At 39.9% G+C, this 14,478-nt stretch overlaps 1 protein-coding gene across 1 annotated transcript in view; it reads left to right on the plus strand.

Annotated features, from left to right (window-relative positions):
* The window catches only part of C5 (complement C5), a 99,575-nt gene that overhangs the window by 20,095 nt on the left and 65,002 nt on the right, over positions 1 to 14,478 (plus strand). Inside the window, exons 7-12 of the mRNA XM_005889490.3 lie at positions 324 to 414; positions 2,238 to 2,352; positions 4,259 to 4,385; positions 10,116 to 10,231; positions 11,991 to 12,176; positions 13,454 to 13,657. Coding sequence (XP_005889552.2) covers positions 324 to 414; positions 2,238 to 2,352; positions 4,259 to 4,385; positions 10,116 to 10,231; positions 11,991 to 12,176; positions 13,454 to 13,657 — 839 coding nt within the window. The remainder of the gene's footprint in view (positions 1 to 323; positions 415 to 2,237; positions 2,353 to 4,258; positions 4,386 to 10,115; positions 10,232 to 11,990; positions 12,177 to 13,453; positions 13,658 to 14,478) is intronic.

Raw genomic sequence — 14,478 nt, forward strand, 5'->3', positions numbered from 1 at the left:
AAGGTTGAGGGAGGAGACACGCAAAAATAAAGAGAATAGTCTTTTTTGTTTCAAGGAGCCCATCCTCTAGCGGAGGAAGTAGTCAGTTGCCTGTAAGTGCTGAAATCAAAGTTTAAGTCAAGTTCTTCTAGCACGTAGCGTATGAACTAACCTCTGATTGGTGGAACAGGAGGCTTCCCGAGATCCTGCTATTGGTGATGACAAGGTGGATGCTGCGCTGATGTCACGGCTTATCCAGCTATTCCAGAGATACAGTTGGTTGCTATGCTTTAAAGACTACTCTAATTCAAGTGGTAACGTTGCTTCTTTGTTTTTATTTTCAGTGTTGCCACATTTTTCTATCTCAATAGAACCAAAAAGTAATTTCATTGGTTATAAGGACTTTACTAATTTTGAAATTACTATAAGAGCAAGGTAAGAAAGTGTTTTGTTTTGTTTTCAGAGTTTTCAGTTAAACTGAATGCTAACTTTGGTGACATTTGCCCAGAGTGAGATCTTTGATTTTTACCCCCAGTTTTATTGAGATATAATTGACCTATGACATTGGGAAAGGTTAAGGTGTACTGTGTGGTGAGTTGATACATTTATATATCGCTGAGATCTGTGATTTAGTGGCAATGTCTGGCATGACTTTGAAACTACCTAACTGAGAAGACATCACGCCTATGGTTTATTTGCTCATCGTCACGCCTATGAGTTTATTTGCTCATCCTGATTTTAGCTGATTCTGATTTTAGTCTGGTTGATTATTCACCAGCCAAAAAAAAAAAATCCTAAAAACGTAAGTTCAGTGTGTATGTTTAGGAGGCAGCCTGCCTTAGGATACTGGGACTGAGACATGAAGCTTTAACTTCTTATCATTTTTAATGGCTTCATCCGCCAGCTAATGCTGATAACTACTTTGGGACCCAGTGCCTTAACACCACAGCTACTTACGAGTCAGCTGGGCAGTTCTGCTGTCTGGGCCAGGCTGGTGTCAGTGGGGCTCACCCACATGAGCAGTCAATTGGCAGGTCAGCTGGGGGCTGGCTGGCCTAGGGAGGTCTTATTCAGATGTCTGACAGTTAACTGGCAGTTGACTGAAGCTGCAAGGATGACTGGCCCATGTGTGTTTCTCATCAACCAATGGGCTAGCTTGTAGCAGCAGCAATGCTCGAAGAGAGAAAATGGGAGCATAAAAGTCCTTTTGAGGTTTACACTTCGGGACTAACACACCGTCACTTCCACCACATTCTTTTGTCCAAAGCAAATTACAGCACCAGCCTGAAGGAAACAGCCTCCCTTCACACCATTTGCAGGCAAAGAGCTGCAAAGGCAGTAGACACATGGGCAGGTGGAGAATTGGGGTTATTTTTATAAGCGACCTACCATTTAAAAATGACCTAGTATAATTATTAAAAACAATAACCGATTTATGTAACTATATATGTCAGGCACTTTTCAAAGCATTCTGTATGTATCAGCTCATTTAATCTTTACAAAACTCTGTGTGATAGATACAATTACTATCCCCACATTACAAACAGAAAACCGAAGGTACGTAAATGTTAAGTAATATGCCCAAGATCATACAGCTAATAAATCACATGGTCTCTCTTGTTCCAGAACCCATGCCCTCAAAGGCTACCATATACTGCCTCTCTTTCTAGTGTTTATTCCTCAGATAGAGTGTTTGTCACTTAATCTAAGCCACTGTAAAAGCTCACTTGACAGAGAATTATAGAAATGGACTTCTTTTAACGGAGAGACTTACTTTTTTTGTTCAAACTACGAATAACAAGAGTAAGATCTTGCTATCATGTTGCTATACAGGAAGTTTTCTTTATCATTGTTTTAATTCTAAACTGAAAAAGGAAATATGCAGTTAGAGTTTTTAAAAAGAACTTATATAACTGTGAGACTGGGCATGCTGCTTTAAAAGATGTAAAAGAAAATAAAGAGCAGTTCTCCACTGTTATCAAAATCATTGAGGAAGTGATGTGTTTTGTAAGAAAGAAGCCCAGACCTGACTCTTTTGATCTCCTCAAAATCAGTTTATTTCATCTAGCACATAGTAATAAAAATCTGTACTTTGGCTTTATTATGGTGGCTTTATGAGGATGAAATATAATAGTGGATGGAAAGGCACTTTAAAGTATGTCAAATGCTTTATGTGATTTTAAATTGTTATATTTTATCTGGATTTTATGATTGTAACCGTGTTAGCAGAACAGTTTTATGGTATGATTGTTTGACAGATATTTTTATAATAAAGTCGTCAACGAGGCTGACGTTTATATCACTTTTGGAATAAGAGACAACTTAGAAGATAATCAAAAAGAAATGATGCAAAAAGCAATGCAAAGCACATCGGTAAGAGATTCACTTGTACCTAAAGATCCGTCATGAACGCTAGAGCTGGAAAGTCACTTCTGTATCATCTAGCCCACGGTACTGTTTCGTGTAGGTGTGGAAATTGAAGCTTAAAAACCTTCCATTGACTTCTCACTATCCTGAGGATAAAGTTCTGTTTCCTTGTCACCAAGCCCCCTGCCGGCCCATCTCTCCCTTTCTTCCCCCTTGCGCTGGTCACCCCAGTTTTGCAAACTCCCCCAAGTCTCCCTCGCCTCCAGGTGTCTGCAGAGCTGCTCCTTCGGCCAGGGAATGCCCTTTCCCGTTGTCACCTGCTGCCTCTTCTCTGCCTGGCTAAGCCGTCCCGTTCTTTGTCTCCACGTCATCACCCATCCTGCCGCCTCAGGCCTTGAGTCGCTCTCGGTGGAGCGTGTTTCACACTTTATATTGCAGTGGTTTTCAACCAAGGGTGATTTTTACCCCCAAGGAGGCATTTGGTAATGTCCAGAGACATTTGTGGTTGTCACAACTGGGCAAGAGTGTCACACGAGCATTTCGTGGGTCGAGGCCAGGGATGTTGTGAAACTCCTTCAGAGCAGTGCTCCCCCAACAACGAATTACCCTGTGCAAAATGTCAATAGTGCTGAGGTTGAAAAACCATTACAGTTAGTAATGCTTTATTTACTCTATCGTTCTCTACACAAAACTCTTTGGGGGTCTGAATCATTCCCACTATATGCCTAGAGCCAGCTTGGTTGCTGGCAAATTGTGCAGGAGCTCTATAAAAATTTGTAAGTGAGTGAATTAACCGTGAGCTTGCTGAGAAGCTGTTGGCCACAGTCAAGGCCCAGTGGCTGCTGGAGCTCAGAGTGCCCTGTGGCCCTCGCCCCAGCTCAGTGCTCTCTGCGTCGCCCTGGATGGTAAGGGCTCAGGTCATTTTGTCCACTGCTGCACTTTCACAGCAGAGAAGGCAGTGGCACCCACTCCAGTGCCCTTGCCTGGAGAATCCCATGGATGGAGGAGCCTGGTGGGCTGCCGTCTATGGGGTCGCACAGAGTCAGACACGACTGAAGCGACTTCGCAGCAGCAGCTACACTTTCACAGAGCTTCTATCACCAGTTACTGAGCCCTTGCTCTTTCAAAGTACAGTTTTATTTAAGATATAAACACCTCTTTTTTAATGCAAGATTCTATGTTAAACACTGAGGTTTAAAGCTACATAAGACAAAAATCCCTGGCCTCGAAGTACTCGATTTTAGAAGAAAAAATAAGGCAAAATCTGTCTTACTGTTGTGGTTAATAATTAAATAATATCATATGCTTTGCTGGTGGCTCAGACAGTAAAAATCTGACCAGGGTTCGATCTCTGGGTCGGGAAGATCCCCTGGAGAAGGAATGGGAACCCACTCCAGTATTCTTGCCTGGAGAATCCCATGGACAGAGGAGCCTGGCAGGCTGCAGTCTGTGGGGTGGCAAGGAGTCGGACACAACTTAGCGATTAACATATCGTGGATAACCCTATATCCCATTATCCACTGTGCGTTTTTAAATTAGTGTCTTAATATGCAAGCAGTAAAGTACAGAGTAAATATCATAAAATCCCATAAACTCTCAGTTAAGAGCAAAAGTAGGCTGAGAGGCCTAGAAAGATGATGATGACTCAGTGATGGGAAGAAGTCATCTTTGCCAGCTAGTACAAAAAGACCTGTGGAACCAAATGATGTTTAAGATTCTTCCACATCTATAACTCTAAACAAATAGATTAGAAGATAACACTCTGGGCTTAACTGTGGACTCAGTTACTCGCGTTAGTGCTAAAGCTTTCGTCTTTGTCTTTGATTGAGAGGCTAGTAAAGGCATATTTTATTCACTTTTTGCTTATAAATTCTCCTCTGAAATAATTTGTTTATTTTCCCCCTTTAAAAAGTTGATAAACGGAATGGCTCAAGTCACATTTAACTCTGAAACAGCAGTTAAAGAATTGTCCTATGAAAGTCTAGAAGATTTAAACAACAAGTACCTCTATATCGGTGTGACAATCATAGAGTCTACAGGTAAGCTTGTTTTCCCTCCTAAACTTTCTCTTGGCAAATATTTGTTGTCGTTTATTTGCGAAGTCGTGTCCGACTCTTTTACAGCTCCACGAACTGCAGCCCACCAGGCTCCTCTGTCCATGGAATTTTCCAGGCAAGAATAGTGGAGTGGGTTGCCATTTCCTTCTCCAGGGGACCTTCCTGACCCAGGGCTTGAACCTGCAGCTCCTGTGTCTCCTGCGTTGGCAGGCAGATTCTTTACCACTGACTGAGCCACCAGAGAAGATTCCCTGGAGGAGGGCATTTCAACCCACTCCAGTAGTCTTGCCTGAAGAATCCCATGGACAGAGAAGCCTGGCGGACTGTAGTCCATGGGCTCACAAAGAGTTGGATATGACCGAAGCAACTTAGCACGCACCAGAGAAGGGACTTTCTCTTGGGAAATATTTAGACAGCATATTAAAGGTATAAATATTTCATGCAATTTCTGTTTTCCTTTGCATGAAATACCACCTTTGTTTGTTTTTAGCACCCCCTCTTCCCCAAAAAGAAAAAACAAAAAACAAGGCCTCCAGGTATCAAGATCTCATTAGGATTTTCTGTCCTGAATTTTTTCAAGAAAAATCTAGAAAATGTGAAAGCCTATTTAGATTTTATACACTCTCTGAAATGTGATTTGTTAAGATTCTTATATTTGGGCCTCTTATAATATTTTAAATGAGATCTACCAACTCATGAGAATATTTTTCACAGATATCTTTAGGCCTTTATTAGAAAGCTATTTTCCCCCTGTTGGTACATTTGGTTACCTTATTTTGCTGTTTGTGTCAGATTATGGAAAGCTCACAGGGGTGTATTTTGGAATCATTTGCTGAGTCATTTCCTCAAATCATACTCCATTGTATCAGTTAACATATAGTTTTAAATGTATGTATTATAAATATCTGTAACCAAATCATTTGAAGGCTTGATAAATTTTTAACAAAGTTTGTACATTTTTATGAAAGTTACTAGTAATGCTTTACTAAGTAGTGCAATGAATTTTTATTTTTAATCCCTGTGCCCAATTTTGGAGTTGAGAGGGTTGTTGGTAATAAATGTATGATGTACACTTAAAAAAAAAAAGGTATAAATAATTAGTACATTCTTTCACATTTTACTTCCTTTCATAGTTAAATTTTACTTTTCCATCATTAAAACTGGGATTGGAGTGTAGCTTTGTCACTCCCTAGCCACTGGGTCTCTACTGTCTTGATGTCAAGAAGGGATGACACCCGCCCATTTAACAGTCCAAGTGGCTCACAGCCTGTCTGGCTTGAACATCTGGCACCTCAGTTTTCTCACCCAGGAGGAATCAAAACCAAAGAGATTATGTGTGTAAAGACATTTGGTGAAGTACCATGCAAAGGAAAGTTACCACGACTACCACAGTTTTATCCACTTAGCTGTATGATGATAGAGTTGAACAAAGTACATCATAAAGCCCTTTTCTTCTGGAATAGTAATTCTATCCAAAACTGGAGGTAATGTTTCTAACATGAGTCCAGTAACGGTATATGCCCCTCAGTGTTACGGCGGGAATGAAAGCGTCAGTGTACGCAGAGCACTCTCACCAGCACCTCCTTCCCCCTTTCTCCTTGTCCTCCCCTCCTCCCCACCCCTCCTCCCCTCCTAGTTCTCCCCCCCCCCCCCCCTGTCTCCATCTTCCCCTCCTCCTCTTCCTCCCCGTCTTCCCCCTTCTTCTTTCTCTCCTCCTCACCACCTATTTTCTTTCCTTAGCATTCTTAATGTCTTGTCTAGTACTCTTAACCCTCACTCCAATGGTTTTAATAGTTAATAATTATTACCCCCAGTTGGATTACTTTGTCTTACTTCTGATATATCTTGATTACTAATGTACCTTATATTTGCAGGTCTATATTGAACCCCCATGAACAAATAATTTAAACACACTAAGTCCATTTTTTTAAAAAATAAAATGACTGTTACACTAGAAGATTCCTAAGTCTCCTTCTACCCTTTTTTTTTTTTTTTTTTTTTATTTTTTTTTTTTTTTTTTTTTTGTATTTTATTTTATTTATTTTTTTTTATTCTTCCAATTTTATTTTATTTTTAAACTTTACATAATTGTATTAGTTTTGCCAAATATCAAAATGAATCCGCCACAGGTATACATGTGTTCCCCATCCCGAACCCTCCTCCCTCCTCCTCCCCATACCATCCCTCTGGGCCGTCCCAGTGCACCAGCCCCAAGCATCCAGCATCATGCATCGAACCTGGACTGGCAACTCGTTTCCTACATGATATTTTACATGTTTCATTGCCATTCTCTCAAATCTTCCCACCCTCTCCCTCTCCCACAGAGTCCATAAGACTGTTCTATACATCAGTGTCTCTTTTTTGTCTGTCTCATACACCGGGTAATTGTTACCATCTTTCTAAATTCCATATATTGCGTTAGTATACTGTATTTATGTTTTTCCTTCTGGCTTACTTCACTCTGTATAATAGGCTCCAGTTTCATCCACCTCATTAGAACTGATTCAAATGTATTCTTTTTAATGGCTGAGTAATACTCCATTGTGTATATGTACCACAGCTTTCTTATCCATTCATCTGCTGATGGACATCTAGGTTGCTTCCATGTCTTGGCTATTATCGATGAACATTGGGGTACACGTGTCTCTTTCCCTTCTGGTTTCCTCAGTATGTATGCCCAGCAGTGGGGTTGCTGGATCATAAGGCAGTTCTATTTCCAGTTTTTTAAGGAATCTCCACACTGTTCTCCATAGTGGCTGTACTAGTTTGCATTCCCACCAACAGTGTAAGAGGGTTCCCTTTCTCCACACCCTCTCCAGCATTTATTATTTGTAGACTTTTGATCGCAGCCATTCTGACTGGTGTGAAATGGTACCTCATAGTGGTTTTGATTTGCATTTCTCTGATAATGAGTGATGTTGAGCATCTTTTCATGTGTTTGTTAGCCATCTGTATGTCTTTTTTGGAGAAATGTCTATTTAGTTCTTTGGCCCATTTTTTGATTGGGTCGTTTATTTTCTGGAGTTGAGCTGTAGGAGTTGCTTGTATATTTTTGAGATTAGTTGTTTGTCGGTTGCTTCATTTGCTATTATTTTCTCCCATTCTGAAGGCTGTCTTTTCACCTTGCTAATAGTTTCCTTTGATGTGCAGAAGCTTTTAAGGTTAATTAGGTCCCATTTGTTTATTTTTGCTTTTTATTTCCAATATTCTGGGAGGTGGGTCATAGAGGATCCTGCTGTGATGTATGTCAGAGAGTGTTTTGCCTATGTTCTCCTCTAGGAGTTTTATAGTTTCTGGTCTTACGTTTAGATCTTTAATCCATTTTGAGTTTATTTTTGTGTATGGTGTTAGAAAGTGGTCCAGTTTCATTCTTTTACAAGTGGTTGACCAGATTTCCCAGCACCACTTGTTAAAGAGATTGTCTTTAATCCATTGTATATTCTTGCCTCCTTTGTCGAAGATAAGGTGTCCATATGTGCGTGGATTTATCTCTGGGCTTTCTATTTTGTTCCATTGATCAATATTTCTGTCTTTGTGCCAGTACCATACTGTCTTGATGACTGTGGCTTTGTAGTAACACCTATCCTGCTCAAACTCTTCCAGAAAATTGCAGAGGAAGGTAAACTTCCAAACTCATTCTATGAGGCCACCATCACCCTAATACCAAAACCTGACAAAGATGCCACAAAAAAAGAAAACTACAGGCCAATATCACTGATAAACATAGATGCAAAAATCCTTAACAAAATTCTAGCAATCAGAATCCAACAACACATTAAAAAGATCATACACCATGATCAAGTGGGCTTTATCCCAGGGATGCAAGGATTCTTCAATATCCGCAAATCAATCAATGTAATACACCACATTAACAAATTGAAAAATAAAAACCATATGATTATCTCAATAGATGCAGAGAAAGCCTTTGACAAAATTCAACATCCATTTATGATAAAAACTCTCCAGAAAGCAGGAATAGAAGGAACATACCTCAACATAATAAAAGCTATATATGACAAACCCACAGCAAACATTATCCTCAATGGTGAAAAATTGAAAGCATTTCCTCTAAAGTCAGGAACAAGACAAGGGTGCCCACTTTCACCATTACTATTCAACATAGTTTTGGAAGTTTTGGCCACAGCAATCAGAGCAGAAAAAGAAATAAAAGGAATCCAAATTGGAAAAGAAGAAGTAAAACTCTCACTATTTGCAGATGACATGATCCTCTACATAGAAAACCCTAAAGAGTCCACCAGAAAATTACTAGAAATAATCCTTCTACCTCTTTAAATTTGTCCTTCCAGGGTAGCAGAATGAAGAACTGAGGTAGTTACAGAGGTATTAAGCGCTTTGCATACATCAGATTATCAGTACATGCGGGAGAATGATGATGACTTTAGACTCCCTGCCCTCTCTATATTGTTGACATTATTTTAATGCTTCTTTCTTACTGCTATTTTTCTCAACTTATTTAAAATAAATTCAGTTTAAGCAATATTTATTAGATATGCAAAGAGTGCTGCTGAATGTGCAGGCTTACGAATGTTAATGATGCAGATTTCAGTACTCAAGCGGCTTGCAAACACGCATCAGCTTAAAGAAAAACAAAGAACTCTTTCACCAGAAGGGATTCCACGTGTGCTCCGAGCAAAGTGCTTAATGCTACTGACCTTCAGAAGCAGGCGAGCTCCTAGATGACGCTGAGCAAGCAACAAAGGTGTCCTGGAGCTGACGGGCCGTGTCTTGAAAGACCAGTAGGCTTTTGAGGAAGGGGTGACAGGCAGGGTGAAGTGGGGCACTCTTCAGAGAGGGGACGTGCCAAGGGTGACCGCTGAGAATAGCAGATTACTCGTTGGCTGAAGTATAGGATATATATGTAGGGGTGCATATGTGCACGCTAAGTCACTTCAGTCGTGTCCAACACTTTGCGGTCCCACGCACTGAAGCCCATCAGGCTCCTCTGTCCATGGGATTCTCCAGGCCAGCATACTGGAGTGGGTTGCCATGCCCTCCTCCAGGGGCTCTTCCTGACCCAGGGTTCAAAACCATGTCTCTTCTATCTCCTGCATTTGCAGGCGGGTTCTTTACCACTAGCGCTTACCTGGGAAGCCCATATGTGGGAGTATCAGGGATATAATCCTGGAAAGAAGTTAGGGATACTAGAGCTCTGTATATTATTCTGATAACTTATTATATACAAGTTTTAGCTGAAGGGTAACACCATTGGGTCTTGCCAGTAGACCCTCTGGGTTCTCTCTACCTGAAGCTATTTTTTTATGTTTTCTCCAATTCTCTCTATATCCCTGCTCCCTAAAGATGACCTCCCTGTAAGGCTTAGTCTCTGGCCGACCCTTTCTTCTCTCCTTAATGCCTTCTATGTATTTAAATGAAACTCAAGCAACTGGTGAAAAGTGGCGTCCCCTCCTCAGATTTCTCCTCAGTCCGATCCCACTGCGCTACTTCCACAAGGGCCATCTCTACACAGAAGCCCTGAGCATAAGGCTTTGGAAACTCCTGAGGAGGGTCTAACTCTTCTCTGCACTGCCCCTCTGAACCAAGACCCGTGTCTACTTGCTGTTGGTAAATGAATGAGTGCAGGAATGGAGTGAATGAATGAATGAATGAATGGGTCTGTGGAGACACATGGAGACCGACATAGCTCCCCACACAGATCAGTACACTTCTAATAAATTTTTGTCATTTCTTTAGGTGGATTTTCTGAAGAAGCAGAAATTCCTGGCATCAAATATGTCCTTTCTCCCTACAAACTGAATTTGGTTGCTACCCCTCTTTTTGTGAAGCCTGGGATTCCATATTCTGTCAAGGTTACGTTGGGGGTGGGGGTACTGCTGAATGTGATTATCTTTCTCTAAAAATATGGGGGGATGACAAGCAAAGGAAGGATAAGGGAGAGGCAAAGCACAGAGGGAGCTCAACCTGTGCGTGAGATCTGCCTCTCTGACAGTGTAGTCAGCAGTGGGAAACTGCCAGCCGGCTTCTCTCTTGGGAATAATATCAAACCTTAGGACAGTATCGGCATTTAGCAGGATAGCCTGTGTTAGGTATTCCCTAAATGAGCCTTACATTAACGATATGTATTATAAATAAAACTCCATATGTCTATGGTTCAAAAAATACTAACATTTAAAATTATTTGGCAACACGTTCTCAAAAAGTCTTAAGACAGAGATATCATTTCTTGAGAATAAAGCCCTTTGTCTCTGTGTTTATTTCCCACGGTCTGAGGGTGCACTGCTGCGCTCTCTACTCTGCCTTCTCTTTGTACACGACGCCGTCGGAGCGCATCTCTCTGTATCATTCCCTGTCTCTCTCCACCTCGACACTTTTCTGTCTGTCCCTGACTCTTTTCTCTCTGGTTTTTGTTTTTTTTTTCTCCTTTTCAATATTTTCTCTCCTTCTTCTTTTTCTTTTTAAAATGCTGATAGTATGGAGCTAAAACATTTATCTGACTTTGTAATTATATTTTATTGTATTTAGTATTCTATATCTGATTATATATTATATAAAATACACGCTATTACATATACTATGTTTTATTATATTTATAAAATGAATATTTTTATTCCCTATCCTTTAGAAAACTGTAGATCACTGGCTTTTAAGAGAAAAAGATTCACCAGACCCCAAGCAACCTTTGGACATGCTTATAACTTCTTAATACATATACAACATATTTAATAATATATAACATGTTACTATATAATGCATATCATAATTTTATAATTTACTATAGAGTATAATAATATATACAATGATCATAAAAATGTCACTATATAGAACATATTGATTATTTTTAAATGTCTATATATTATATTTATCTTTATATAAAATATATTTATATACTATATATCTTTATATATTTCACATCACATATAAAAATAAATAATGTAAACTATACCTTTGTGGAAATTCTATATGAATTTAGCATATGCATGGCAATGAGAGGTAGAGTTTATGGAGAAAAAAATGTATTTATTGTTCCTCATGGGGCTTCTCTGGTAGTTCAGCTGATAAAGAATCTTCCTGAAATGCAGGAGACCCCAGCTTGATTCCTGGGGGGGAAGATCCCCTGGAGAAGAGCATGCAACCCACTCCAGTATTCTTGCTTGGAGAAACCCCATGGACAGAGAAGCCTGGTGGGCTACAGTCCATGGGTTGCAAAGAGTCGGACACAACTGAGTGGCTAAGCCCTAAACTATTATTTCTCATATCTAAGAGATTAATTCCCAGAAGTGATTGCTTCATTTTCTCTTTTATCTAGTTCTCAACCAATTGAAGAAACAGAAATTAAATAACAGGAGTCCTTATCTCATCTACTTGGCAGGCCTAATACAGTGTTTATATTCTGAGTCTTCTTGATATACAGGGGAATCCATTCAAGAATGATTTAACTAAATAACATTAGACCCTTTTATATATAAAATGAGAACATGTTTCTCTTTACTGAATTGAATATGAGTAATTTATACACTGGTGAGGAGAAAGGAAAATTATTTCAGAACTGTTTTGCTTTAAAAGAAGTGATGAGCTGTGGAAATGAATTTGGACTGTTCTGGCAAACAGGTGCAAGTTAAGGATTCATTTGACCATTTGGTAGGAGGGATCCCGGTGACCCTGAGCGCAAAAACGCTCGACGTGAACCAAGAGATAACTGACTTGGAGTCGAAGAAAAGTGTAACACGTTCCAGTGATGGAGTAGCTTCTTTTGTGGTGAATCTCCCATCTGAAGTGACGGTGCTGGAGTTCAATGTGAGCTGAATTCTCCTGTTAAATTTTCTAGGACAGTGTGTACTTTTGACTGTGTGTTTTGGCCAATGTGCAGAAAAAAATGTGGCAGATTTTAGACATGAGTCCAGTGAACAGTTCCACAATTTTGCAACCAAAGGAAAAAAAAAAAAAAAAGCACCAGAGGCAATCTTCAAATTAATTGAATGGTCCTTTAGGAAGATAAATTTATCAGTTTTTTATTTCTGGTGAATTATTTTCTCTTGCATTAGTAAGACTGTATTAAAATCTAGAAGCATGAAATAGGAATAGCAGTGAAAATTAGTGATAGAAAGTCTCTCTTTCCCGCTTCACAGCCTTTCGTCTCTCTTCAGGGCCACAAAGGGGTCAAGTGTGGAAACCTCTCTTTTTTTCTAGCTATGTGAATCACTGTATCTGAAAGTTCACTTAATAGTCTCGTCTCCCAGCAAATAACATTTAGGTTCCCAACTCCAGATAAAAAATAACTTAGTAATGTGTGTCAACGACATCGACAGCATGTCAGCGGCACAGATTCACTGTCGTCTGCTGAGCCCGTATGAGGTGCCAGACGTCATACTAAGAGCTTTATGTAGAACACACTCAATACCCATTTAATCAGCTCTCGGAATCAGAGAATATTGTCTTTGCCATTTTGCTGCTGAGGAAACAGAGGCTTACCTCTCTTGTGGTTAAATAACTTATCCAGACTTAATAAATGATGGCCCTTGAATGCAAACCAATGTATATCTCACCCCAGATATTAACCCCTCTGCTGTCAAAGGCCGATATCACTGCCATGATATCATTCCTGCTCCACTCTGAGTTTGTAAGCCCTTGTCTGTGCCACGACTTCACAGTGAAACTGGGCCAGAAAGTCTGTGTGATGTCCATTCATAACTCCTGTCCCCAGTCCTCGGGACCTGCCCACTGCTACCCCTGTAACCCATAAGAAAAGAACCCCAAGCTTGCCAAGACACTTCAAGAAGGATGCCAATATTTGCTCCATGAGCATCATTCTGTTTTCACTGCACCAGACTTTCCCACCATAACTCACAGTCCCATATCATCCCAGCTGCTGTCCAGAGCCTTTGTAAAGTTATTTGATACCACAGCTGTACAAACACATTGGAGGAGTGGATTTCTTTTTCTTTAGCAATTGGTGTTGTGAAATTTAGAAATGTATAAAGCAAAGAAAGGAATTTAAAAGGTATGTTTCACAGAAAACATACCTTTACATCACAGTCCATGTATCTTTGTTTAACTTTTTTTTTCCTTTTCAGATCAAGACCGAGGATCTAGATCTTCCCGAAGAAAATCAGGCCAGTGAAGATTACCGAGCAGTAGCGTATTCATCTCTCAGCCAAAGCTACCTTTATATTGACTGGACAGAAAACTATAAACATTTGCTTGTGGGAGAACATCTGAATATTGTTGTTACACCCAGAAGTCCGTATATTGACAAAATAACTCACTACAATTTCTTGGTAAGTATAATAGTGATTATACTTACAATTATACTTACAATTTACCTGATTGTCCTTTGCTTACAGAGAAGTGTTAGAATGATCCCTGACATATGTTCTCACAAAGCACTTCCAAGAACATCACCTAAATGAATAGTCAGTTTTTCAAAAGCCTTTGAGACAGAGCATGATTTTCATGACTATTTCACAGAAGAGGAAACTGAGGGACAAAGGACTTGAGACTCACCACAGTCATTCAACTTGGAAGAGAAAGGTTGTGATCAGAACTGGGAACCTCTGATTCTCTGTGTGACGTGCCTTTCACCAAAGAGAGTGCGATTCCTCAGCAGAGAGAGCCTGATTAAATTCCCACATTACCTCTGCTCTACTTCATGGCCACAGATTGCATACGTAGACACGTTTAAAATACATACATTTCAGTGTAATACAGGAGGGACCCAAATCCTGCTCTTAAGGGTTGAGTCATTTCAAACCTGCTCCAGGAATATCCTTATTACATCACTTACATTAAACAGAGGTATCAGTCAAGGCTGTCAGTGAAAGCTAGGAAAGAATGTACAAAAAATGTTATAGGCTTCATGACAATTACCAAAGAAATGGGATTAATTATTCTGATGTTCGGGCCAAACAAGTGATGATGACTTTCTTTTCAACAGTTTTAAGGAGAAAATTTAAATGACATTTAGTTAATTCCTGAACTGCACCCCTTCATCTGCACAGTGGAGACAGTATTCCCATCCTTCTGGTTATCATGGAAACTAAAAGAGTTAATTGAACATGAAGTTCCTGGCACATTGTAGGCCCTTGCAATGTTAACTTTC

This window comes from Bos mutus, chromosome 8 (assembly GCF_027580195.1).
Source record: "Bos mutus isolate GX-2022 chromosome 8, NWIPB_WYAK_1.1, whole genome shotgun sequence".
Taxonomy (NCBI): domain Eukaryota; kingdom Metazoa; phylum Chordata; class Mammalia; order Artiodactyla; family Bovidae; genus Bos; species Bos mutus.